Below are 27612 nucleotides of genomic sequence, written 5' to 3'. Positions count from 1 at the left end.
TCATTCTTGCATTCAGAAATATTCCACAAAAAGCCTCAAGCTACAAACTCTCTTGCATAGTGTCTTCCTTTTACACATTGTACTGACTTTAGCATCGGAGGGGCCTTCCTCGGAAACACCCCCGAGGCTAGTTTACGTGTGTTCACTGTGCAGGAAACCTTCGGCCCAACACAACTTGGATCGAATCCAGTCTTCTCCATTTCAGTGGACCTTCGGCAAGGTCCCATTGTTTTCAACCGAAACAATACTCAAAACATTTTTTTGAAAAAATGAAGGATAATGTATTCATATGTTATGTGTACGTTCGTTAGTGAAGTATGGAGTAGGAGTACATTAATGAAGAGCTAACGAAATATCATAAGAAAAAGGTAAAGTTGGATATTTCGAATACTTTAATTTTTCAACAAACTCATTTAACTCACTACCCACCGATTATTTGGAGTTTGGCGACCTTTTGTTTTTTAGTCCCCACTTTAGCTTAGTACAACAATTGCACTCTTCAATTGTATTAAGAAATTTCCTTTTGCTTTTAAAAAAATCGTGACAAATTTTAAATAAGTATTATGCTAGGATTAAGGATTCAATGAAAATACTTCCTAAACATTTGGAATTGTTGAGTAGTTCGTTCTTACATAGTGCACCTCTTTTTGTACGTAATTATCTAGTAAAGATAATGTATCATAAATGTAAATAATGTGGCATAATTATAGATAACGAGATAATATAAGGTGGAACATGAAGTTGTTACTTTGAAAAATTGTCGTCATTAACTCATTATTGATGTATTGTTATTTTGAAAAATTGTCGTCACTATTGATTATTGATGAATTGTTACTTTGAAAATTTGTCGTCACTATTGATGTCTAAAGCAAAAACCTTTTATATCTTGAAATGAAAGCAATTAAAAGGTAAATGATTAGAAGGGATTGTCATTTTTCGGGCCTTAATTGGTTGACTTTATTCCATAAATTAAATTGATTTTTCTAGACCATTCTTATATGTACGAGTATAATTTTCAAGCATCTCTTCACCCTAGGAAAAAATAAGTAAATGATGTTTTATTTTTGCCATTGTTTAGAGCAAGGTGGAGATTTTATGAAGTAATAAACTGGATAATTTAGAGCACTTTAAATAGTGAGTTGAATGTCACAATCCTTGTGAGTTGTGACAATGAAAAATTGAATAAGAACTTTGTCATGGGCCATCCCATAGCCCAAATAGATCAAAATTGGACCAAAAACAGATGTGGATTCATCAACAAGGATTATTGGTTGTCTAACCGTATTCTAGAAATAAAATTGTAATATTGCATATGTGATGATGACATAGAACCTAATGTGTTCATTTTATTTTTAATTAAGGCTTGTTCACATTCATTAAAATTAATTGAATTGAACTGAACTGAACTTATTAGAATTGAGCTGAGCTGAAATGAATATTTTATGAGAGAAGAAAATTAGGAGCTGAACTTAACTTAACTTAACTTAACTAATTAGAGCTGAACTGAACTGAAAATAATATGATGAGAACAGACCCTTATTTCAGTTCTAATAAGTTCAGTTAATTTCAATTCAGGATAATAACATGTATACACTAATCTAATGCTCCAAGTATCATATGTATTTCCTAATTAAAATGCTACTTGTATAGTTTTTCATGCATGAAAAAACATGAAAATAATAAATAAGTTTGCCTTGATTAAAACTCTTGTTGAAATATGAGTTCATTAGAAATATAATCATTTAAAGCACAAAGCCCAAAACTAAGTCAACGCATGTAATTAAAAGAAAGATTAGTTTAGTATGGTCATTTGAAGCCCAAACCCCCCTCCCTCGAACCACCCATCCAACCATAAATGCCATCACCTACACTAGTACTTCATACAACCACATTGACTCTAGTCACCATCATAAACATATACCACAATAATTCGATAAACACTTCATCGAGCATCGTGAGAGTGGGACATAAAGAGAAGGTAAGGAAATTCCACTCTCAAAGCGTCCTGATGGAACTTGATCCCATAGGTCGCCAAGGGACAAGTTCTAACCTTTGCAACAAGGTAAGCTTCATGTTTTGGAATCGGACACTTTCAACATACAAGTACTTCGAACAAAAAGAGCAACCGGTTGCAAGTTAATAAAACGTCCCAAAGTCCATATATAGAACCTTTTTTTTTTCATTTTTCTTACACAGGAAGATAAGAAAACCGCGACAGGCAATAGAGTTTTACATTTAGATTTGACATAAATGACCTAATCATAAAGATCTAGCATATGAACATATTTTGCTGAAATGAATGTTTGTCCTCTGCTTGCTACCACATACTTGTACCATACCACTCGTACTATGGTTACCAGGCAAAGCATTGAACATCTCCAAGCAATACTTTTTCCAAGCAATTGGATAATTTAGAAGAGTACAAATGAAATAAAACATCTTTAATACCATATCAATACTTGTCCCCTCAATTTGACAATTAAAAAAAATAAAGTTGACCCCTCAATCTTGTTGTTGATGTTTTTGTTTTTATCTTTTGTGATTAAAGCATTAATTTGTTTAAAGGGTTTCATTGTAAACATAACCTAAAGTGTTGTCAAGCTAGGAGTTTATGATAAAATTACACATTATTTTATCCTTATAATGTTTCGTCCCTGGCTAAGAGACGATTTACATCTTTCTTTAGAGCGCGACAAGCTAAAGTACTTTCTTAATAATCTAAAGATTGTTCTTTAAGATATAAGCTCACTTTCTTCATAATTTAATGGGACAAAACCTTGTTATATAAGACAACAATGTACAAAAAGAAGAAACAAAATTGAACAAAGGGAAGAAGCAAGAGAATAAAGGTCAACTAATGGGACTATATATAATTACAATCAATCTTCTTTTTAGTCCACTACAAAGATTCTAACATCAAAGTAATAAGAAACAATACATAAACAAATATCATAAACTTGTATAATCCACAATTACATTAATCACAATCTCCACTATGCACTTTAATCAATTACTACTAATATAAAACTAATCTAGGGCTAAATTTTGGGTCATTGCTTTTTCCAAGCAAACTTTTGCTACTTATTTTTTTTTATTTATTTTTTTTTTAATCTTTCTTATGAGGGTCAATTTTTTTTTTTTCACCAATTCCCAAGAAATTGATCAGACAGACTGACAAAAATCATAAGAAGTAGCAAAACCATACCTGGAAATAGCTGTCCCAGTATAACAATGAGCATAATAAACATTAATTGGTAAAATGAAAAAAAAAAAAAAAAAAAAAAAAAAAAAAAAAAAAAAAGGACATAGCTAGAACAGAGATATTCTTCCCATTCACACTTACCAACAGGATTCATATTTAGACCCACAAAAATTAAGGAGTAATTTTTTTTTTTCTTTTAATTTTATAAACTAATCCACTCCGACTAATTTCGATTCGAGTCGGGTAAAACCCCTTAGGGGTTTTAAATATGGCAACCAAAGCAATTACAAACCTTAGGAGTGAAAGAACAAAATCCAAAGGGCCTATTTGGTATGTTGCAATTGATAGCATAGCAACAAGGTGAAGGCAAGCAATAACCTTTAGCTCCACAACAAGTGCAAGGTGCACAAATCTGGAAACTTCCGAGTTTTCTTCTTGTTTCATTCATCACCATCATCTTCTCCACTCTATCTTTATCAATCAATGGGTATAATTTCATCCCCTGTTCTTCAATTGCATTTGTCATATTCCCAGAATTTGAAGAGGTACACAATTCATTTGCCTAAAAATTAGCAAGAAAAAAAAATTAAATCTTGAGAAAACCCCAGAAAAATTAAACTCAAATTACAAGTGGGAATCAAAATTGGAGAAATACCCTGAAACATTAAACTCAAGTTACAAGTGGGTTTGCAAGAAAACTTACATGGGTAAGCTTGAATTTGTCGGAATTGAAGAACAGCAGTGTTAAACAGAAAACAATCAAAGTAGTAAAAGTTGCCATTTTTGTTGCTGATCAGATCTAAAAATGAGGGTTTTTGAAGGGGTTGGAGAGAGAAAGTTTAAGGAAAGATATAATTGGGTTTTAAAGGTTTATGAATTGAATTGGTGGAAGTTGGGCAGTGAATTCAAATGAATCTAATAAATTGTTTGACAAATTAGGGTTTTATATTTTGGGGGAGTTGGGGGTTTAATGGTGATGATCTCAAGAGGTTGAGACTTGAGAGTGTGTACAGTGGAATGAGAAGTACTCCGTGAGTGAGTGAATTTTGTAGTGAAAATTATTTTCAAATATAATAATATAATTTTTTAAAAATTTTAAGTAATAAAAATTAAAAATTAATAAAAACATGAGGGAGATGTGTGGAATTTGCAATAAAGTTGTGGGGTAATTATGTCCTACATTACAACTGTGTGGATTTATGATTATCATTATCGTTATTTGAAGCACCATATTCTTGCATTACCTATTAACTATGACACGTGTCAACATAAGAGAGGTGTTTAATGATTATTTTATTATCTACTTCCTCTTTTCTCTTTTTGTTCTAGTTTGACATTTGAATCCTACTTTAGCATTATTGGCCATGGATTTATAAAAATTTAAGATTGTGATTTGGGGGAGCATACATCAAATCTTATCAAATCACATCTTGATTAAGGCATCTATCATATTGTAAGTTAATTTGGAGTTTATTTGTTGTGCAAAATTTTCCAATTTAATTGATATTGCTAAAATGTTTTTTCCACTCAAAAGACCTTACAAGAGTGTTATTATTTGACATAATTAACACTTTGTCACATTGTCACAAGTAATGAGCTGTTTTTAGGGCCTGAACTGAACTGAATTGATTGGAGCTGAACTAAACTGAACTGAGCTGAACTGAATATTTTATGAGAGAGAGAAATTAGGAGCTGAAATGATTGGAGCTGAACTGAACTGAAGTGAAATTAAGTAAATATGAACAGGCCCTTAATTACAAAATAAGTTCCTCTGTCTTTTTAAGTTGATATATTTTGAATTGTTTTGGTAAGATATAGCAAATGTGTTTGATATGTCGTCAATTATCTGTTGTTAACATTTTTTTTAGTTAGTCCACATTAGTTGACAATTTAGATTGAATATTACCATATTTATAAAACTCTAATGTTTCATAGCAAAATAAATGGAACTATGATCTTAGCATAAGAAATTTTCATATGAAATGGCTACACTTGGATATTGGACTAGACGATATCTAATCGCTCATACATCAGTCTGAGTATGAAATTGTATTTTTTAAGGAATAGCCGAAATGAGCTGGACAAAGCATTTGAGTTTAAGGCAAAGGAATAAATTAAGGGCATGTTCTCTTCCGTTGAAATTCAGTTCAATTCAGTTCAGTTCTTAATTTACGTCTAATGATATTGTTAATGATATAAAGCCAAATTTCATTCTTTTAAACTCCTATTACAACGACAACAACAACAACAACAACAACAACAACAACAACAACAACAACAATAATAATAACAACAATAATAATAATAATAATAATCAATAAGTAATAAATAATAATAATAATAATAACAACAATAATAATTGAAATAATAATACTAATAATAATAATCAATAAATAATAATTATAATAATAATCATCAATAAATAATAATAATAATAATAATAATATCAATAATAATAATAATAAATAAATAATAATAATAATCAATAATTAATAATAATAATAATAAATAATATGTACATTTGTATATACACATATGTATAGTAATAAATAATCAATAAATAATCAAAGATCACTAATTCGTAGTTAAAAATCACTAATTAATAAGTTCAGTTCAGTTGAGTACAGTCAATCGGAACAGGCCCTAAGGGGGTTACTAAATGCCACAATAGAATTACTTATGTTGCGGTATTGAATGACGCATCTGCCCTTACTTGTTTTTTTGGCAAATTTGTTATTTGTTTAAGCCCATAAATTTACTAATTTTCGTTGTCAAAAAAAAAATACTAATTTTTTTTAATCAATAAATTTTACTAATTAAATTAAGTGTATTTTGTTATTTTTAATAATTATTAAAAGTTAATTAGTATAAATTAAACGGTTTACTTAAAAAAAAATGGTACCCGGTCGCATGCTACATGTGACTACACCACGGTGTAGTCGCATAAGCATGCGACTACACCGCGGTATAGTCGCATGTAACATGCGACTATACCGTAGTGTAGTCGCATATAGCATGCAACCGGGTACAACGAAAATTAAAAAAAAAAGTCCGACATATACTTGACTCGACGACGTCGAAGGTTTTTTGTCCCCACCAAGTGCCTCCGATATGAACGCAGAGAATTGTCGACTCAATTTATTGGACGGAAAGTACAATGTTAGTGGTCAACCGTTGTAGGATCGGTCAAGTTTGTTGTTAAGGAGGAGTCGTGGTAGTGGACAATCAAGGTGGGTGGTGGTATGGGTGGTGGAGCTGATAGTCAATGTGGAGATAAGGCTTGAGCATGGTCAAGGTAGGACAAAGTTAGTAGTTAGTAATGGCTGGATTGTTATGTTATTTTCAAAATAATAAGGGGCATAAAAGTCTTTTAATACTATAGTTTGAGTAATTTTATTGTGGCATATAGCAATTCACTAAATTAATAGAGCCCTTTTTTTAATCCACCAAACATATTAAAGGCATGTTCGCTTCAGCTTAATTTCAGTTCATTTCAGCTCAATTCAGCTCCTAATTTTCTTTTCTCGTAAAATATTTGTTTAAACTCTATTCAGTTCAGTTCAGCTCCAATCAGTTCAGTTCAGTTCAGTTCATTAAATGATTAAATATAGACAAGCTCTAATTCGTTATAATCACATACAGAGTATAATACACAAGGACATTGACAAGATTGATTTTTTTTTTTTTCTTGAGCCGAAGCATATATACCAAACACATTAAACATAAAATTAGAGCTTTTATTAGTAACCAATAAGTGAACTAGATAGTGATCCAAACTTCAATTCGAAATTCAATGCGTCATATTAAGTATATTTCAACATATAAACATTCCACCACAATGACCATTTAGATCAACAACAATAATTTCATCAAAATCAAAGCCAAACTCTATAATGATCAAGAAGATCATCCAGGCCCTATTCTTTTGAGTTTCTTGGCAGAGCATAACATAACAGATCCGGGACAACAAAGCTGAGTTCCCAACACATTGCAGAGGAGAACTCAGCAGAGTATAGCAAAGCTGAACAGTTCAAAAAAAAAAAAAAAAAAAAAAAAAAAGGGCTTGTATGTACTCACTTGATCAACTTTGCTAGAGTTTGGGAAGCCTTCATTTTCTTTTCTTTCAACAAATGCAAAAGAAACAAATTGACGGGAACTTGCAATGTGGAGAATATATACTTAGGGTCTGCTCTTAGCTTATTTTCAGTTCAGTTCACCTCCAATAAGTTTAGTATAATTCGGTTATTATCTTAATTTTCTTCTCTCATAAAATGTTCAGTTTAGTTTGTTCAGCTCCAATAAGTTTAGTTCAATTTAGTGCAACTTAATTCAGTCAATCAGCACAAACCCTTAATAATACTGCTTGTACAGTTGTACTAAACACACAGCAGGGAGCTTTAGCCATCTCCAAGCGCTGAAATTAGTTGTTGTTGTCTGTCGTCTCAAGCAGGAAATCGCATAATTTATAAAGTAAAAATAAATAAATAAATATTTTTTTTTTAAAAAAAAAAAGTAAAGAAAGAAAGAACGGATAACGAAATAAGTGGCCGGTGTAATGTACTACTCGTAATGTAAATCAAATTCGTTGGTTTATCTCAAAATATTTATTTTAATTTGATGTATTATTTTAACTTACTGGCTTTTATTTTAGGAAAACTTTCCTTAACCCTTTTCCTAATCCTAGGAGGTTTAATTAATTGTAACTAAAATCCTAAACTAACTACACTACGAAATATGCTTACCCACATTCTACATTTATAAATAATCCATGCATGCAATATGATTCACAATTAATCATCCTAGGTGATTAGGGGATTTTTGCTCCCACCAATCGGAATGCGCCACGTGGGCCAATCAGGTCCTGCCAAGTGTCCCCCAGTTGGAACTGTCAGGGCTTGCCACGTGGCACACGCTTATTCGTCCACCTTGGACCTGTTATGTCATGACACGTGGCATACTCCATGCCTAATGGAGAAACCGGCCACCCAGGCCCAACTTCCGAGGGAAGCCCAATCAGCCCTAGGTTAACCTAAACCTAGGATTGACGCGTTTCCCAAGGTTATAAATACCTCCCTTAATCCTCATTAAGGGAGATTACGGAAAAAACACATTGATTACACACAGAGTTACAGGCTGATTACGCTAAAAACTCACATTAAACACTCTCACCTAGAGAGACCCACTCACTCTAATTTCCGCATTAATTACTCCTTAATCAAGTACTAACTTGACCGTTGGAGGCGGAGCTCCCACCACCAGGAGTCTCCGTTGTTTTGCAGGTACAGGCGTCCGGTTCCAGTCTCGGAATTGTAACTCTCCCGCAGGACATCAGAAAACCCCGAAACATTTGGCGCCGTCTGTGGGGAGAGTATTTCTGAGATGGCATCCAAGTCTGTACCGACTCCTGAAGAGAGGCGTCCCCTAGACGACCCTCAAGTACAGTCGGACCATGATACTGAGGATGAACTTGAAGTTGAAGCTCACAGAGCTTCAGACGGGACCCTAAGGGCCCGACGTACCCGTCATACCGAAAGGAGGGAACGGGAACATCTTCATACAGGAAGCGAGCCAGCAGGCGCACCGCCTGTTCGGCAGCAGCCGACTGTTGGGTCTGCTCCCATCACAAGGAACGAACTCATGACCTTCATGAGGGACTTCAAGGGAGAGATTCAAGAGTTGATCAACAAGAAGCCGCCGGCTCTGGTCAAGGAGCAGTCGGCTAAGAAACCCTCCACTTCACTGAAGAGGAAGCCAGTTCAAGGGCGAGAGGCGACTCCTCATCCTAAATCTAGGAAGCGGGAGCCACCTGCCCTTGATTTCACAAAATTCCATTTTCCAACAGGAAATAGGAAACCTGTTCGTCATATTCAGGCGGACGGGTCGAAGCAAACATTCACAGACGCTCGGCTACTGCTAGAGCAGAAGAAGAGTGACCGATTGTCAGAGTCGGCCTCTACTTCAAACTTTCAAGACAGTCTGCGAAATGCCTCGATGAGGCGTACTCAGTCGTATCATGAGAGTCAGTCAGGCGGCACCTCCCGTCAGTCCGGCTCATAGTGACCAGGCGGTACCAAACTTACCATTTGTACCGCAACAACAGTATTTTTTGCAGCTACCTCCGTTTGGTGGACCTGCAGCAAAAAACGTCCAACCTATGGACTGGCAACTACGGTTGCTTAGACTTGGTGAACAGCCGTCGGCCTTCTCCAAGGAAATTACTGAAGCCGCTCAGCCGGCCAAAGTGAAAAATGTATTAGTAGGCGCCTATGACGGCACTACTAACCCAGAAGACCATGTTATGGCCTTCACCAACCTGATGTACCTTCAAGGGTTGGATGATCCTACCTGGTGCAAGTGTTTCCCAACGACTCTCAAAGGAATCGCACAACAATGGTTCGGCAACCTGCCGACTGGTTGTGTAAATAGCTTCAGGACGCTTGCTTACTTATTCACCTCCAACTTCGCCATGAACATCCATGCGAAGAAAACGACCCTTGATTTAGGAACAATTCAGCAGGGCGAGAAGGAGGGTCTTCGTTCTTACATCAGGCGGTTTAACCTGATGAGAATACAGATTCAAGGGTTACCGGATGAGGTAGCCTATACTGACTTTTTCAGAGGTCTCAAGGACGGGTCGACCTTCAAATTTGACTTGGTCCGAAAGAGGGTGGCGACTCTTCAAGAGGCCTTGATTGAAGCGGAAGCCTATATACAGGCGACTGATCTTTGTACGGTAAAACAGTCGGACGGGAAAAGGTTCGACAAAAGAGAAGGACGACAGAAACAGTCGTCAAACAAAGATGAGAAGAGAAAAGAGGTCTGGGCGGCTGATTCCTCCAAACAGCCGACCCAGAAAAAGAAAAAAGAATTCAAACCATACTCCCCAAAGTATGCGTTTAACAAGGATAACCAGTTTATCCTAAAAGAAATCAAAGGACGGATCTCAATTGAGAAGCCGGTCCCCATGAAGGGTTCTGCAAACAACCGGAACCAAGATAAATTCTGTGCTTATCATGATGATGTTGGTCATCACACCAATGACTGCATCAGTCTCATGCGGTATCTGGACCGCCTGGCTGAGCAAGGTGATCTTGACACTTATGTCAAGAAATCTACGGGGAACACTTCCTCAAAAAAGCAGTCGGCCAAAAAGAATCAACAGGCAGACAGCTCCGATACTGATGATGCAGTCGTCTACACCATTGCAGGCGGCTTCTCAGGAGGCGGCCCCACTATTAGGGGCAACAAAGACAATATCAGGCGGTTAGATGTAAATTCCGTTCACCAAGATCGGCCGTCCAAATATACATTTCCTGAGATTGTCATCACTGAAGAAGATCTAGGAGGGGTAAAGGGCCGCATGACGACCCTATCGTTATTGAATGTAAAGTGGCCAACCAGAGAGTTGGCCGAATCCTCATAGATACCGGAAGCTCCTCAGATCTCATCAGTAGCAAATGTCTGTCGAAACTAAAATATCAGACTGATTGCATACATCCGGCCTCCCACCCTTTAGTAGGGTTTGGAGGAGGAGTCGTCCACCCACTGGGACGAGTGGATTTACCCATCCGCTTGGGAGAAAAAGGGGAAGGACGACACATGGTAGTCCGGTTCTTGGTAGTAGAAGAACTCTCGGCCTACAACATGATTCTGGGTCGTCCAACCCTGAATAATTCCAAGGCTGTTATAATCCCATCTCTTATGTTGCTCAAGTTTGAGAGGGATAATGGAACAGTCGGCTCCCTAAGGGGAGATCAGAGGATGGCACGAGAGTGCTATCTCTCGGATGTCAAGCCCACTGTTATGGCCACTGGGTCAAGTGGTGAAAAAACAGACCTTGACAATGACAAGAAGAGTGCGCCTGTTCAAGAAGCAGGCGGCAAGAAGAGAAAGGCATCCCAGACAGGGGCCGCAAGAAAATAAAGAAAATAACAATCATTGGCAGAGGAGCGGTCGGATGAGTTCCGCCCTCAGCCGGCTGGTGAGCATACGGACCTGATCTTAGACGACTCACGTCCTGATCGAACAGTCAAAGTTGGGACGACTGCTCTGAGAGACCTTGGTGACGACTTTCACAAACTATTGAAAGAATACAAGGACATCTTTGCATTCGAAGTCCATGAAATCCCAGGCATTAGTCCTGATCTGGCGGTACATAAACTGGCCGTGGATCCAAAAAAGAAGCCGGTACGACAGAAGAAACGGAACCATGGCGAAGAAAGAAGTCAGGCGGCAGCCGCCGAAGTTAAAAAATTACTTGATGCAGGGTTCATTCGGCAATGTTACTTCCCAGACTGGGTTGCAAATGTGGTGCTTGTTAAAAAGCCGAATGGCACCTGGAGAATGTGTGTAGACTACACAGACTTAAACAAGGCATGCCCAAAGACAGTTACCCTCTGCCTAAAATTGATAATCTGGTCGACTCAACAGCCGGTCATGCTTTGATGAGCTTTATGGACGCCTACTCTGGTTTCCATCAAATTCCTTTATGGAAGAAAGATCAGGAGAAGACGGCCTTCGTCACTGATCAGGGGTTATACTGTTACACGGTCATGCCGTTTGGTCTTAAGAATGCTCCGGCTACCTTCCAGCGAATGATAAACACTGTGTTCTTTGATCAGATTGGGAGAAATGTCGAGGCATACATTGATGATATGATTGTCAAGACTAAACTTCAGAAAGATCATCTGTCGGACCTCCGAGAAACTTTCGCCACACTCAGGCGGCACCATGTCATGCTCAATCCCAAGAAATGTGTATTTGGGGTTGAGTCTGGGAAATTTCTCGGATTCCTTATCAATCAGAGAGGAATAGAGGCGAACCCTGAGAAGGTGCAGGCGGTCATTGACATGCAGTCGCCTCGTACCATCCGAGAGGTTCAGAAGTTAACAGGTTGTCTGGCGGCTTTGGGAAGATTTCTAAGCCGATCAGGCGACAAATGCCTATACTTTTTCCAGGCAATTAAGAAAAAGGCAAGGTTTGAATGGGGGCCGGATGTTGAGGCCGCCTTCCAGAAATTGAAAGTTCACTTGCATTCCTTGTCGAGGCTGGTCAGCCCTTTGCCCAAAGAAGTACTCTACATGTACCTGGCTGTCTCTGATCATGCGTTAAGCGCTGTTCTCCTTGCTGAAAGAGACGACTGTCAGCTCCCGGTCTACTTTGTCAGTCATGTACTGAAAAATGCCGAGTTGAGTTGACCAAGGAATTGCACACTACTTTGCATCTGTCGGCCGTCCACAAGCAAACGGCCAGGTAGAAGCCTTTAATAAAATCATCTCAGACGGTCTCAAGAAAAAGATTGAACGAGCAGGCGGCCTATGGGCGGACGAATTACCACATGTTCTCTGGGCCATTAGGACGACTGAAAAAGGGGCGACTGGAGAAACTCCATTCCTCCTAACTTATGGTGCGGAAGCTGTTCTTCCAATAGAACACTACGAGCCGACTCTTCGAGTAATGCTATATGACGAAGAGGCAAACTGGGAAGCCATGCGCCTGACATTAGACCCACTTCCTGAAAGGAGGGGCAATGCTGTCTTGCGCCATGAAATTTACCGCCTGAGAATGACTAGATCATACAACAAAAAAGTACACAGGCGTCCACTCAAAGTGGGGGACTTTGTACTTAGAAAAATGGAAGCAGTTGGTAGGGCTAATGAGTCTGGCAAACTAACTCCCAACTGGGAAGGACCCTACCGAATCTGTGAAGAAGTCAGGGATGGTACCTACCGTCTGGAAACACCAGACGGACAACCGCTGCCTCGAACTTGGAATGTAGATAATCTTAAGAAATATTTCTTTTGAATGATGTAAATAGTCAAGAGCTACTTAATGAAAGTTTGCATACTTACTATTCAATTTTGTACTAAGAGGGGCATGCCTGCTGAAAAACAGTCGGCTACTCTCCATGTTTAATTTTTATTTAAGAGGGGCATGCCGTCTGTACCTTTACAGTCGGCTACTCTCCATTGAGTATTTCACTCTATCTTCAGAGGGGCATGTCGTCTGTACCTTTACAGTCGGCTACTCTCCATTGAGTATTTTACTCACAATAGGGGCATGTCGTCTGGACATATAGTCGGCTACTCTCCATAAGAAGATGGCCGACTGGTTCCAAACACATAGCCACCCCCCTAATACTTAGCTAAAAAGATTAGGGCCTGGCCGACCCTGTGCCTAACAGGCGGCTACCCTCCTTTTACTTAGCACCTACGTTCACCAAGAACTTACCCAGGCCACAGGCCGAATGATCAGACCAGGCGCCAAGCCAACTGATCAAATCTTCAAAACTAATACGACCTGTCCCAACATCATAGCAGGCGTCCGGCGGCATCCCTCCGGATGAAATTCGTCGCAGAGAGCAGCTCCCTTTTGGGTGGAACATTGCTCTATAAACTAATTACACGGCACCTATACAACTGCCCCCAAGGGCAACCACGTAGCCGTTTTTGAGACAAGGATAACTCTATCACTAACCAAACCAGTGGTAGCAGTTGACATCTGAGTCAGATGACCGCCTGTATTACTTGGGATAAATGCAGGGGGTACCTCTTGAGTTAATAGCCAACAAACATTGGCGAATCAAGGGGTCTAGCCGGCCTCCGCCGCCTGGTACCTCTACTTCTCAAGCAAGAGTGACGGCGACTGAGTAACACCAACGTTAACTCATAGTCACTCCCTCAAACTTGGTATGGAACCTAAAAGGTTTGAGTAGACCGCCTGTTTTTTGGCAAACAGTGGCACTCAACCACTACTCCTGCTAGGTTAACAACTTATGAGTTAAAAGCCAACAAACATTGGCTAATAAAGGGGAACAACCGGTACCCACTGCTTGATACCTTTACTAAGTTCCTTGGCAACTAAGTAACAATCATGTTCACTTGGTCAGACCACTTTCCTACTTGGTTAAATTTACAAATGACAGGACCGCCTGCCTAAAAAGGATCCAGTCTTTAAAATAGTTCGAATACCGATTGGATAAATGGCCGACTGATCGTCTATCCTGGAAACAGACAACCAGTCGTCCAGGGGCATAGGCGGCATGACTAACTATCCGTACCTGTCTGCAACTATCGGCCAGGTAAAACAGTCAGTCTAGTGAACAATTGGATATTAGAATATTCAATACTTAGACAAATTTGAAGCAAAACAAAAATTCATTAAAAAGAAGCCGGTCATTAAAGACCGGCAAAATATTCAAAACCCCGGCCCCCTGGCCGGGTAAATACAAAACAAACGGCACGCAGGCCGTGGAAAGAATACATAAAGCTTAAGAAGGGGGCAGATCTTCAGTATTAGCAGCTGTCGCCTGGTCAGCACTCTTCTTGCTGGACTCGGCTTCAGCTGCATCCTTTTTTGATGCATTACCCCCAAGCGGCACAAGCGCCACTACTGGCTCCTCCTCCTCCAACGCCTCTTCCTCAGCAGCCGCCAGGATCTCTTGATTATATGTATCAGAACACTGGCGGTACGTTTTTTCCCAAGAGGCAAAGTCGGCATTGGGGAAGAGGCGGCCCCAAGTCATGCGCTGGATTTGAGCGGAGTCTTCCATCATCTCCCGGACCAGCTCTTTCTTCTCTTGCTCGGCCTTTTCCGAGAGCTCCTGAGTAAGACTCCTCTCCTGGGTCACCAGGCGTTCCTTTACGTTGGCCAAGGATTTCTCCAAGGCTTCGTATGAGTACATCTTTAGGCGAAGAGGTTTCAGCTCGGCCTTGAGATTGGTGATGGTCGCCTCCAGCTCGTCATTCCTCTTCTGGGCCGCCTCTAACTGAGCCCGAACAGCGGCGGTAGCCTGCGCCTGATAATAAAGGATATCAATGGTCAGAACTTCATTTTGGGCAATTTGAAACATTGCCTTATCACAGTCAGAGGCGGCCATAGCTTTTGCAGCCTTTACCTCTTTGTTCTTCCGGTCAAGCGGCTTGCGAAGGCCGTTCACTCGGAGCAGGACCTAAGTACAAAGGAACAGGCGTCAGTTTCCAAACAAAAAGAAAACAGGCGTCCTGGAATTCAAATACTCAAAAATATGCTAAGTATACCTCAGCAAGGACCCCTGCAATCCCGTCTAGGTCAAGGGTGCCGACACCCCTGACCGCCTCCCTTTCAGCTGGAGGAACGGCCCTGATCATAGACTTGGCCACTTCTACCAAGTCAGGCTCTTGAGGGTCGGCTGCATCAAGCATAAACAAACGGATTAGACCTAGTAAAAGGGGAGCAAGTCTAAAATTTACAAGGACAACTTCATACTTCTAGGCGGCCCAGTTGGAGTTTTAGAAGAAGTGGCCGGCTGTTTCTCAGCCGCCACATGTTTCCTGGCAGATCCAGGAGAGCTCGCAACAGCCGTCCTCCGGGCCTTGGGGTCCGGCTGTTGGGAAGATGAAGCTCTTGGAGCACCCGTCTAAAAAAGAAGAAAAAAGTCAGTATATGCATAAACACAACTCCAAAAAGAGGGTGAAAGGTTCGGAGCTCACCAAGGGTGCCCCCTTCTTGGGGGAGTCGGTTGAAGCTTGTTGCATGATGGAGGCCCGCAACATGGCCGCCGCAGTCTTGGAGGCGGTAATTTTGCTCATGGCGTCAGCTGCAAAAACAAACAGCAAAGTTAATAAAAGTTATAACAAGAAATGTATGGAACAACAAAGTATTCGACAGGCCGACTACCTCTTGAGCACCGACTGCTGAGGCCACAGGCGGCCAAAAAGTACTCTTCATAGAGCCATTTGAAGCTCGGGACGCAGTGCAGGGGTACTTGCTCTCGTACCCCTGAAGTAGAGTCGACCCTCGACTCTACTTTAAAGAGTCCTTTATCAAGGATCTCTTTCTTAGCCTTGGGGGGAACAGGCGGCATGCTACGGCCGCCTGCAAGAAGGGGTGGATTCCTGTTCCACCTATTGAAGCGCTTGTTCAGCTCAGTGTCTGAACTCTCAATGATGAGGAAGGTGCTCCGCCAGTCCTTCCACTTGTTTGCTTTACCTCTCGTCATGAGGTAGCCCCTGTGGCTTGTCAATTGATACCAGCCGGTACCGCCTGCCTTAGGGGTCCGGCTGAGATAGTTCATATGGGCGAAAGCCTCGAAGCTCGGCTCCACCCCGTGCAGTTCGCACCCGGCCACATAGTCGAGTACGTTGACCCAGGAGTTTGGGGCTAACTGCCATAACCCCAACTCATACCCATCCAAGATCCGCTGAACAGCCGGATGTAATGGGAAGCGCAGCCCAGCCTTGATGGCCGCCTCGTAGCAGCCAAAGCAGGCGCTATCATAACTGGTACCAGCCGGCCAGACGATTGTGTCTTCTGGATCCGGCACAAACACTAAAAAGTCGGGGCCCATTGTGTGGTTTGCGATAAAGCTCTCCACTTTCTCTTGCATGACTGTGATCCGGCCCCGAGGTACCGTGCAGTAGTAGGGGGTATTTTGCTCTCGGTAAGAGGCGGATGGCTCCGCCCAATTGTCCCCCTTCTCAACTGTGTGAGAAAGCCTCGCCTCTTGCAAGCGGCTGTTTTTCTCTTCTGTGTCCAGAGAAGCATGGCCAGAAGAGCTAGACTCGGAATCGCCCTCTGACGAGTCCGAAGAGGACGACTCCTCCCCTCTCCCGGAGGGGCCCGCCTCCTCTCTTTGAAAAGGAGCAGAATTGTTAACTGTTAAATGGGAAGGGGTCACTATGACTCCTCCCTCAGAATTGCCGGCTTTCAGGCCGCCTTGTCTCACTTCCACATCTGGCGCCTGGTCAGATGTTTCACTAATCGGCACCCTGTCGGAGGAGCCGTCTGAATTTGAGATCCTAGCAGTCTTTTTTGTTCTGGCCATCCTGCTCTGCATAGACACAGATATAGTCGGACTTTGTATAAAGGGCAAAGATGGGTCCGGAAAAGGGCAGGCGGCACTCCTAGTCTTAGATTCAGCCGTCCCCAGTGACCGGCTGATCACTAACCTAGGTCGTGTCGTGTGCTTCCGTGGTGCCATTTCAAAAAAAATAAAAAGAAAATTAAGAGTAAGAGAACCGACAGTTACCTGAACGAGTGGCGGTTGATGAAGTTCTGAAAATCCTTTGCAGTCGGCTTGTCAGAACAGGCGGTAGGCAGAAAAGGTCCAAAATGTCAGAGCAAGTTTAGGGGTCCGAATGTTCTCTCACAAAGTTCTCAAGTGTGAAAATGACTCAAGATAACTCTCCCTTATATAGGCGAAGTGAGAAGGCGAAGGGTCACTTTCAGAATTCAAAATTTGGGCGGGAAAATCTCTCGGCCTTTCGCCGACTGACACCTGTAGCAGGCCGCCGCCTGTTACAGTGCGACACCTGTCACAGGTAACACGTGACCAGTCACGTGCCACCTGTGAGGGGCAAATGATTAGGGGATTTTTGCTCCCACCAATCGGAATGCGCCACGTGGGCCAATCAGGTCCTGCCAAGTGTCCCCCAGTTGGAACTGTCAGGGCTTGCCACGTGGCACACGCTTATTCGTCCACCTTGGACCTGTTATGTCATGACACGTGGCGTACTCCATGCCTAATGGAGAAACCGGCCACCCAGGCCCAACTTCCGAGGGAAGCCCAATCAGCCCTAGGTTAACCTAAACCTAGGATTGGCGCGTTTCCCAAGGTTATAAATACCTCCCTTAATCCTCATTAAGGGAGATTACGGAAAAAACACATTGATTACACACAGAGTTACAGGCTGATTACGCTAAAAACTCACATTAAACACTCTCACCTAGAGAGACTCACTCACTCTAATTTCCGCATTAATTAATCCTTAATCAAGTACTAACTTGACCGTTGGAGGCGGAGCTCCCACCACCAGGAGTCTCCGTTGTTTTGCAGGTACAGGCGTCCGGTTCCAGTCTCGGAATTGTAACTCTCCCGCAGGACATCAGAAAACCCCGAAACACTAGGGAACTAGGAAAAAAAAAGGTTTAGGAATTCGATTTGTCCAAAAAAAAAAAAGAAAAAATAGTCAAAACCTTGTCTTCCAAGGTACAAACCATTAGATTATAGTCATAAGAAATAATTCAATACTGTATACTACAAGCTATACAGTATTTGATTTTGTTGTTTAAAAAAAAAAAAAAAAATCATTATACTAACGTAGCTACAAATAAACATGTCTTTCAATGAAGAAATGTACGAGATTATGTCATGGTTATCCACAAAACCCTTATACAGATTATTGACCATGGCAAAGTCAACACTAGAGTACCTTTCCGAAACACATTTTGCAAAGAAACAAAGCCACAACTCGTGCATGAAAGCGGAGGAGTCTTTGATCATTCAAGAAGATTCAAGTTTAAGAGAAAGAGTTCAAAAATTACGCGTTTGCTTCTTACCTGAAAATCGTTCCTACAATGATGTTCCTAAGGATTTCATCATGTTTTTAGTGGAAAAAGGTCGTATCTTAGCATCAAACAACGGTTTATTTCTATGTAGGACAATTGATTCTAGTGTACCAACTGAATTATTCCTGTGCAACCCCTCGACGAGGACTTGGTTACCTTTGAAGTTGCCTAGTGAGGAATTGGCTAAGATATTTCAAGACAATGGGGAGTTAAAAGTTGCATTAGTATGTGGTAATGTTTTTGGTAAGAAAAGTGAAAATTTTCCTTTGGATTGCACTCTATTGTTGTTTAATGAACATGATTTGGAAGATTGGAATAGCGGATATGATGTGTACATGTTAGAGGAAGGCGAATGGATACTCATAAGCGAAAACATTAAAACAAAAGGCGGAGATTTGGAGTTTGATTATCAAGTTTGTTGTGAAGATGGTTTGTATATCCTAGCAGAAGGTTGTAGTCCTCATGTGTTTCATTATGATGTCGAAAATAGGACTTCAAGGGATATAGCATTGCCCGAATACAATGAAGAATTTGGTTATTTAGATATTGGTTGTTTTCGTGTGTTTGGATGGGAGCGAAAGGAAGGCAACTCTTGGTTTGATTCCATTTGTTTGGTTAAGTGTTTCGATAACTTGATCACTATATGGGTGCTTGAGCACAACACAACATTGTCGAAAGAAAAGAAATCGAGTTCTTGGCGTTGGTTGTCGAACATACACATTGAAGATGATTTGTGCATTGAAGATTCAAGATGGACAGACAGCTTTACTATCTTGGAGAAGCAGTTGATTTTTGCTGATTTAGATGGCAATATTTATCGGTATTATTTGGAGGGCAAAGATTACGGCAACTTAGACAAAATTTACGAGTATGGTTATAGTTCTAGCTTAAAACTATGATTTAATTCCTTCTCTACAACTCTTCGCCCTTGCTCCATTGATGGGCAAAAACCGGTTAAGATTAGGTAGTTTTACTTACTACCTTCGGTCCAAATTACTCGCAACCTTGGAGTATTATTTATGAGATATAAAATATTCCAAAGTTACTACTGATTTGGACCGGAGGTAGTACAATTCTTTACCTAGGATTAAAAGAGTTACTGTTTTTTGTATTATTAGTGAACCATAAATTGTTGTTAAATATAGAAATTTTCCAAAGATTTGATTTCATTGTCAAGCGAATATTTCATAGTCAAGCTAATATTTCCCATGAGACTTATTATAAGGTAATAAAAACTCAGAAATTCTGCAAGGATAATTTCAAAGGTTTTTCATAACAGAGAAGGTGATCAATTGTTCACAATGATTTCACCAAATGTGACAATAATTTCAGATTTACAGCACATGAAGGAGTAGGGGAAGGGCGGCCAAAACTCTCGGCTGTAATACATCCTTTTTTTTTTCCAGAGAATTTGTAAGTATATAATCAACTTAAACATGAAAGGAAAGCTGTACATCTTCAGCAATCGGAAAATGAATTTACAGGTAAGCTCCTCATAATGCCGCAAAAGATTGCAAAAAGGGGAGTCAACCCATCAAGCTTCTCTATTTAGGAGGAAGCTTAAGCTTTATCTATCAGTTTCGACATCATCATCACCAGACTGCAAGTCCCTCGTTTCTGACAAAGAGAGCCTCCTGTTCTTCCCTGTGCCTGATTCAACCAGCCCTTCTGACGTCAATGTTAAGCCTGCTGCTGATGATGATCCCAGATAACGCCGCATAGCAGAGGCATCAGTAGATGTGGGAGAGACATTGTATGCAAAAATTCCCATTGGATGATCAAACTTGCAGTTTGGACCGAATTTGCATATACCATAACGAGAATAAAATATGCACAAAGGTTCTCCCTGTGAAAAAAAATAATAATGAAATACAATTAGCAATGCCGGAGCATTCAGAAAGACGGCATTCGATAGATGTTAATAATCCCACAGAGGCAGTAAAATAAACAACTTAAACAAGTTTTGTCAAATGCCAAAGGAGAGAAACTAGTGGTCAGTTGTACTCTTTCACTGCAAGGAACTTTAAACCTTATGATCTCATTGTACACATAAGGAAACTAATACAATAAGACTAGTATTCACAAATTATGAACATGGATCATTTTGAAATACCAACAACACAATCAACAAACAAAACTTCTAAAAAGAAATATACCCTTCAGTCTATAGAGTAATAAGAGTTAAAATGTCGATAGGTGTTTATTTAATTATTTAATTGAAAACACACACCTTTGTTTCTACTTGCAAATATAAAAGACCGATAACATTAGTGGCCACTCACAAGTCAGAACACACAGTCTAATCAAATATCATTTGAAGGTTTGTAACAGTCAGTGTTTTAACCCTATCTGAGAGTGGTTACTATCCCATCTCCCCTCCGTCCCCAAAAAAACAGGGGAAAGTAGAAAAAAAAAATCTCAATGGTGGATATCTAAATATTGTGAATGTCAGATAAAATTGAGGACAACAGATACAGGCTACAATCATGTTACTAGGATTCGAGAGCTCAAATCATACAAGGGTAAATTTCCAGGGTTGGATTCATTTACTTTTTAGAGATAACTTCATGTTACAGATAAAAAGAAATTTAAAAAATAAAGAAATGAAAATATCCTTGTCAAAGACTCGGAATGTCAAAGATACTTGAGGTCAGTCAAATGAAGGAATCAAGTAACATAGGGCTACAGCATAGTATTGAACACAAAGCAACAAAAAATTTATAATATTTTAAAAAATATATTTGAAATACGAGCAGTAGATTTCAAAAGAAACTTTAAAGGGGAAGTGCAACCTACCGGACGCAATGGCAAGCCCAAAGCACTCAAGAGGCAGTCGGGAGCTGGAACTAGCCTTTCTCTGGGATGATGAAACCGACAAACTGCGCCAAACTTACAATCACCAGTCTTCATGTAGTATTGACATTCGGGTTGTCCAGGCCTCTCAGGGAAAACATTGTCTCTCTGAAGCGCATAGTAACCCATAGGGATAGATCCAGTGCGATACGAAGAATATGCACCCTGAGAGGCAGCAACTGCAGATTCACTCTGGCGTGCAGTCCCATAGCCAGGACTGTTTCCTGATGTCTGCTGCTGTCCTTCAGGAGACGAGACTGAACCCATCTGACCCTAAGTAACAAAGAAGACGTGTGAAATAATACAAATAATATAAAGTTTCATGCTTTCATCAAAATTAAAAATGATATTGGCAGCTGACACTTGTAAAAAATAGATAATCTAGAAGCTTAACTATGCATCAAATGCTAATAACATGAATAATTACGAAGAATGGCAAAGGATGCTCCAACTTAGAACCCAACAACATGCTGGTCCATCACTGATTAAGCCCACCTCTGTTTGACTTATTTGACTTAATCAGACAATATAAAATCAAATTTCAAATAAACTCAGACAAAATAAGTTCAAATAAGAAAAGTTGGGAATTTGAAGACAACAAAAGTCAGATAGAACATAGCCTTATTCATTTTGACAACCTTTTTCAATTAAAATGCCAGCTATTTAGAAAAAAAAGGTTTAAATCTTACTATAATAATTATTTCTTAATCACCAAATAGTTGAAAAGGCTAGTAGCAAAGATTACCATATAGGCATTCCACCCTGGAACTGAAACAACTCCTTGTGGAAGAATCAAAGGTGTGTAGCTTGAAGGACCTTGCCAACGCGGACTAGGAATAATTGAGGCTCTAGACAAAGACCAATTTGTTAATCCTCCTGGATATGACTGCTGACCAGGAGTTGTCGGAGATTGAACAGGTGGATACACAGAAGAACCGCGGAAAGAAGCAGATGGCTGAGGGTGATGGAACTTGCATGTACTCCCAAATTTACATTGTCCGGTTCTTAAATAGTATGCACACTCAGGTTCATTCTGTTAAACAAAAAGAAAATAATAAGAAAACTATTTTAGTATGTTTCAGATCTTATAAATCAGTTTTTCAAAAATGGAAATAAAATAAAATCAAGACCATGAGTCCAAGCAATAAATTCTACCGGGCGAAGCGGGTATCCTAAGACATTTACAGGTACTCTTCCAGCAATCCCAGCTTTGTCTTTAGGATGATTAAACTTGCATGTTGCTCCAAACTTGCATGTTCCAGTCTTCAAGTAGTACTGAGAAGTTGAAGCAGCACATAAAAATTATATAAGAAGAAAAAGAAATAACATTAGGAAAGACTACACACAAAATACCCAAAGGCTTATTAAGACTTTTATATGTGAAGAAGAAAGAGAGAGGAGAGAGGAGGCACAAAAGTTATTCAACAGCAGTTTTCACTTCAGCTTGGACTTCAAAATTTTCCACCACAATAATCCACGATCATACTAGCACTTTCTCAGTTCATCATCTTCTCTGCTGCCATCAAGATATCATATATAATACTTGACTTTTCAAGAAAAGGGAAATTTTATGCTTGAAATATTCCTGTGATTCATTTATTAGAAAGATAGCATGAAGAACAACTTACAGAAATCATCCCCTTTCTTACACATCCCTAATCGAGACAAGATCTGAAAGCAAGCCACAGCATATATCTCTGTGGCTCAAAAATTGCATCTATCTAAGTTTTTCAGGTGAACAAAATGGCACATAATGTTGTATCAGGCAAACTGTTTTAAGTATTACATGCCAATGAAATAACAAGGAAACGCGTCAACAATATGTATACACCAATTGGTGACGCGTTCAGTGACACAAATCTGTCCATGGTTTTTGAAAAAAAAAAAAGGATCACGTAACACACAAACAGACTAATCACTCCTAACAATCTCATATTGAACTCATCCAATCCATTCCAATGAGCAAATATTCATGTCAGTTTCTTGGGACCTCCTACTGTCCAGCCTAGATCTCACATCTGGAGACCTCCAAGTATTCATATATTTCACACATTGAATCTCTATTTTTGGGGCAAGTGAGAATTCTTCTAAGTTAAGGGAACTATTAAAGTTGGCTATATGTCATCAGTCCTGCGCATATGAGCTCCTTAATCAAGATTCTTCATCAGCCACTCAAAATTAATTTCACTACCAAGTGCTATTCAGTAGCAGCTTAGAACTAAAGTCTATCCTGAATGCATCTCAATTGGAAGCTACAATGTCCATTGTTGAGAATCTTGAGATAGCTAGCAGCAAGGCACATGCAATCCAGGTTAAAGTTAAGTTCCATTCCAAAATATTTATTACATAGCCAAACAAAAAATGTAGCGAGCAGTGTAGGGCCCTGAGTTGACACGGTTTCCGAATGATCACCAAGAGGTAGATATGCGCATATGCCTAACAGCATCGCTGACAGATTAATTGGATAAGCATTGGCATTTTGAGCTATGTCTGGAATTTCACATTTCTATTACATGTAACGATAATAATAACTCTACACAAACCACCACTCGCCAGAAACTAATGAGAGGCAATCAGTACAAATGAAAATCCCCAAGGGATTTCCAGAGCATCATTACCTTTTCAAAATTATAAATGAATAAATAGCATAGAACAAATGGAAGAAATATTCATGCCTGGCATTCAGGTTGACCGGTCCTTTCTGGAAACTCCCCCTTCATTCTTGCAGTGGCGAGAGCCTGTTGTACAATAATATCTATCAAATTCATCAAAGACACATCCTTGCAAGAGTAAGACATTTATGATAAAAAGAAAATATCAAAACAAAAGTACCAACTTGCAGTGGCGAGAGCCTGTTGTACAATAATATCTATCAAATTCATCAAAGACACATCCTTGCAAGAGTAAGACATTTATGATAAAAAGAAAATATCAAAACAAAAGTACCAAACACTTCCAAATTTGGGATGTAAAGCAATTACTGTACAGAACCCTATTTAAACACCAATTTGAATATCTCTTGTAATGAAAACTTATTCTGCTCATTTTCCTCATAATGATTTTCCATTGAGAGGCAAGACTTACTTTTGCAATGAAGTTGAAGTGGAGATTTGGCAATCTAGATAGCAATGTCAAATCATATCAAATAGAAACAAAAAAAAAATGGGTAGAAGAGAAAATTTGGCTTGTAAGAGTGAGGTGGAGGAAATAATTCAGAAACCGTTGCTGAAAAATACAACTTCTTATAAAAGAGTTTACATCCCAAAGCATTTGTATGCAACAACATTGACACGATGATGATGAAACAAACCCTTAAGTCTCTAATTAAGGAAACCAAATCTAACCCCTGACTTTAGGCATCATGATTTTGTCCCAGCAGTATCTACACAGAAATCTTCATAAAGTTATTCATGCGATCTTGTTAAGAACCCTTTTTCATTAACCTACATGCTAGCATGCCTATGATATCAGCGTAAACAAAACGGAGCAGCAAGAATCTGAAGACAGCAGAAAGTAAGAGACAAGAACAGTCAAAGATTTGCAAGTAGCATGTTATGTTTCTACACAGTGGGTGCCAGAACTTACTAGCTTTCTATTAGAAGGATGATTGAAGCGGCATGTCGAACCAAATCTACAAAGTCCTGTTCTGAGAAAAAAGGAACAATCTGGTTCCCCTTCACGCTCAGGATAGGGACCAGGAGGATAAATTCCAGTATCCAATGCTTCAGAAGATCGCATATTTACAGGCCACATTGAATCTGAAATATCAATGTTATTCATATAAGAAATACGAGTACAACACAACTCTTTTGCCATTTGACAACAAGAAACAAGTTAATTTAGTAAAAACTTTCACAAATCTAAGCTATACACAGAACCTAAATCCCAAATTGCGAATGGGGGACAACGAAAGTAACACTCAATGTACATATTTCACATGGAATCCTAAACAAACATTCCACCTTTAAACCATCATGAGAAGACATACACTGTCAAAATCCGTAACACTCGAGCTAATCATGATAAACCAGACACATCCAAAGCATCCAACACAAACACATCAAGTTTTAAATGTTAATTCTATTACGTTTATAGGATTATACGGAGTAATTCGCGCCCAACACTAATATCGATAGAAATTGTTGATTAAGGTCTTCTTCAAGATAAATAGTTATGATCAAAAAGGACAAACCCATTTACATTTACAAACCAAGAAATGTTATGTTATCAAAAATGTCATCCACATTTATCAAAAGTACTACAATTTTAGTGACTCATATTCCATAAAGCATATCAAGTGGCTTCAATTCTCCGCAACCCCCAAAAATTAAATAAAGCAAAAAAAAAAAAAAAAATGCCCATTTTTCCAATCATTTTTCCCAATTATTCAATTTTGGAAAACATACATTATTAAACCCATTTACCCAATTTTACTACCGATCAAACCCAATTCCCCAACCTACTTATCAAATAAATTAAAATTAATATTATAAATATAAAAAACAAAATGCCGATTAACCCAATGATTGAATTATGTAAGAGTTATAACAAGGAACCAAAATTCTCAATTTCACATTTTTTTAAAATAAAAAAACTAAAACACATGAAAAAAAAGGGGGTTCACACTAAAATTATCCGATCAAAACCAAATGAAAAAAAAAATTAAAAAACCCCAGAAAATACATATGAAGAATTCCCATAAATTAAAGAACAATTATAAATAACAATCACCAATAATATAATACAGCATTTGACAAACTCCCAGAAAAAATTAAGAATTATAAAAAATAAAAATAAAAATAAAAAAAAAAAAAAAAAAAAAAAAAAAAAACCTTCATCTAAAAGAGAGGATGATCCAGAATTAACAGCAACAGCAGAAGGTCTAGAAATGGGGATTACAGCTCCATCATCATCATCATCATCAACAACAACACTAACTTCTCGAAACGCCATCGTTTTAACACTAACTCCATTCAATTCTTCATCATCATCATCAACAACACTACTGCTATTTACTTCTTCTTCCTTCTTTTTCAATACAAAATCTCATTATTTTATTAACGTATAAATGTCAATTTATTTAATAATTAAAACCCCAACAAATATAAAATTAAATTAAAAAGAAAAAAAAAGGGGGAGAAGAAAAAGAGGAGAGAGAAAGTTGTTTGGGAAAAAAGGAAAGTGGGGGAAAAATCTAGTTCTCTCTCCTCCACAAAATACAGAGTGTAGGAAAAAAAAGAAGAGGAAGAATAAAAACCAACCATTTTTTTTCCTATACAACTATATTTTCTATTTTCTTTTTTTTTTAATTATTATTATTATTATTTGTTTTAATATTTGAAGAAGAAATTAAATTTTTGGTGTTTTTTACCTGTGTAAAAAACGGTTATTTGACGCGCGTGAGTAAGTGAGTGTGACGTACGCGCTTTGTAATGGTAGAGGGTAGAGTGTACTTTTATTGTAAGGACGCGTTTGGTTGACGGTCGACATCCTTTTTTAAATCATTGTGCACTTGTTTTTTTTTACTCGTGTAACACAAAGGTTTGTAGAATATTGAATACACTTCCTAAAAAGGAAGTATTTTAGTGAGAATTTATTGGTTAATATGGTGAGTAAATGAATGTTTATTGCTCGTATAACTAGCTATTTAAGGTTGATTATATTCGGTAATGTTGTGTGTAAGAAATTAGGATTCATAACTGGATTTTGTTTTGCGTTGTGGTAGAGTGATAATGTAGGTTATGTTGTGTTTTGTGTCATCTATTGGATATGTAAGGTAATTATCTGCATGTTGTATAACTCGTGTTTGTACTTTGTAGCAATTGAGTGTATACTTGTTTATTTTTGTGAAACTACGTTTTAAGTAAGATATACTATCACTACAACCGTCATTACTGTTTCGAGATTTGTACTTTTTGATTATGAATTAAGTTCAAAATGAGAAACCTTTTTCATATTTATTACTTAATGAATCTGAAAGGTAGCACAATTAATACTAACTACGAATTCATGTTTGATCTATAACTTATTGTTTTACCATTCTGACATTTTTAAACTCTAATGAAGCATTAAGTCAGGAAACTGAGTCTGAAGTTGGCAGTTACTTAGCTACGGAGCACTTATGCAATGGCTCCTATTTGTAAAAAAGAATTTCCGGTTAATCCTATCTCAAAAAAAAAAAAAAAATCAATGGCGAAATTCTATTTTTGCATTACATCCACGAAATATAA

General features: G+C 38.8%; 3 protein-coding genes across 3 annotated transcripts; 1 reads left to right on the top strand and 2 right to left on the bottom strand.

Moving 5' to 3' along the window:
• Positions 1-2844: 2844 nt before the first annotated feature.
• Positions 2845-4273, bottom strand: LOC110701102. The gene is made up of 2 exons (XM_021878692.1): positions 3906-4273; positions 2845-3764 (listed from the first exon to the last, which is right to left on the bottom strand). The coding sequence occupies exons 1-2, from the start codon at positions 3981-3983 to the stop codon at positions 3465-3467; spliced, it is 378 nt and encodes a 125-aa protein (XP_021734384.1). The 5' UTR covers positions 3984-4273; the 3' UTR covers positions 2845-3464.
• A 14024-nt stretch (positions 4274-18297) lies between these two features.
• Positions 18298-19428, top strand: LOC110701585. The gene has a single exon (XM_021879218.1). It carries the CDS (start codon positions 18298-18300, stop codon positions 19426-19428), a length of 1131 nt encoding a protein of 376 aa, XP_021734910.1.
• Positions 19429-19772: 344 nt separating this feature from the next.
• On the bottom strand, positions 19773-26583 carry LOC110701100 (zinc finger CCCH domain-containing protein ZFN-like). Its single transcript, XM_021878691.1, has 7 exons — positions 26215-26583; positions 24968-25140; positions 24058-24120; positions 22538-22657; positions 22128-22415; positions 21326-21655; positions 19773-20375 (listed from the first exon to the last, which is right to left on the bottom strand). Exons 1-7 carry the CDS (start codon positions 26333-26335, stop codon positions 20097-20099), a joined length of 1374 nt encoding a protein of 457 aa, XP_021734383.1. The 5' UTR covers positions 26336-26583; the 3' UTR covers positions 19773-20096.
• Between the last annotated feature and the right edge of the window lie 1029 nt (positions 26584-27612).

The sequence above is a fragment of the Chenopodium quinoa genome, unplaced genomic scaffold (genome assembly GCF_001683475.1).
Source record: "Chenopodium quinoa cultivar QQ74 unplaced genomic scaffold, ASM168347v1, whole genome shotgun sequence".
Classification (NCBI taxonomy): Eukaryota; Viridiplantae; Streptophyta; class Magnoliopsida; order Caryophyllales; family Amaranthaceae; genus Chenopodium; species Chenopodium quinoa.
Note: the sequence above shows the minus strand (reverse complement) of the source record. Positions and strands in the feature narration are given on the sequence as shown.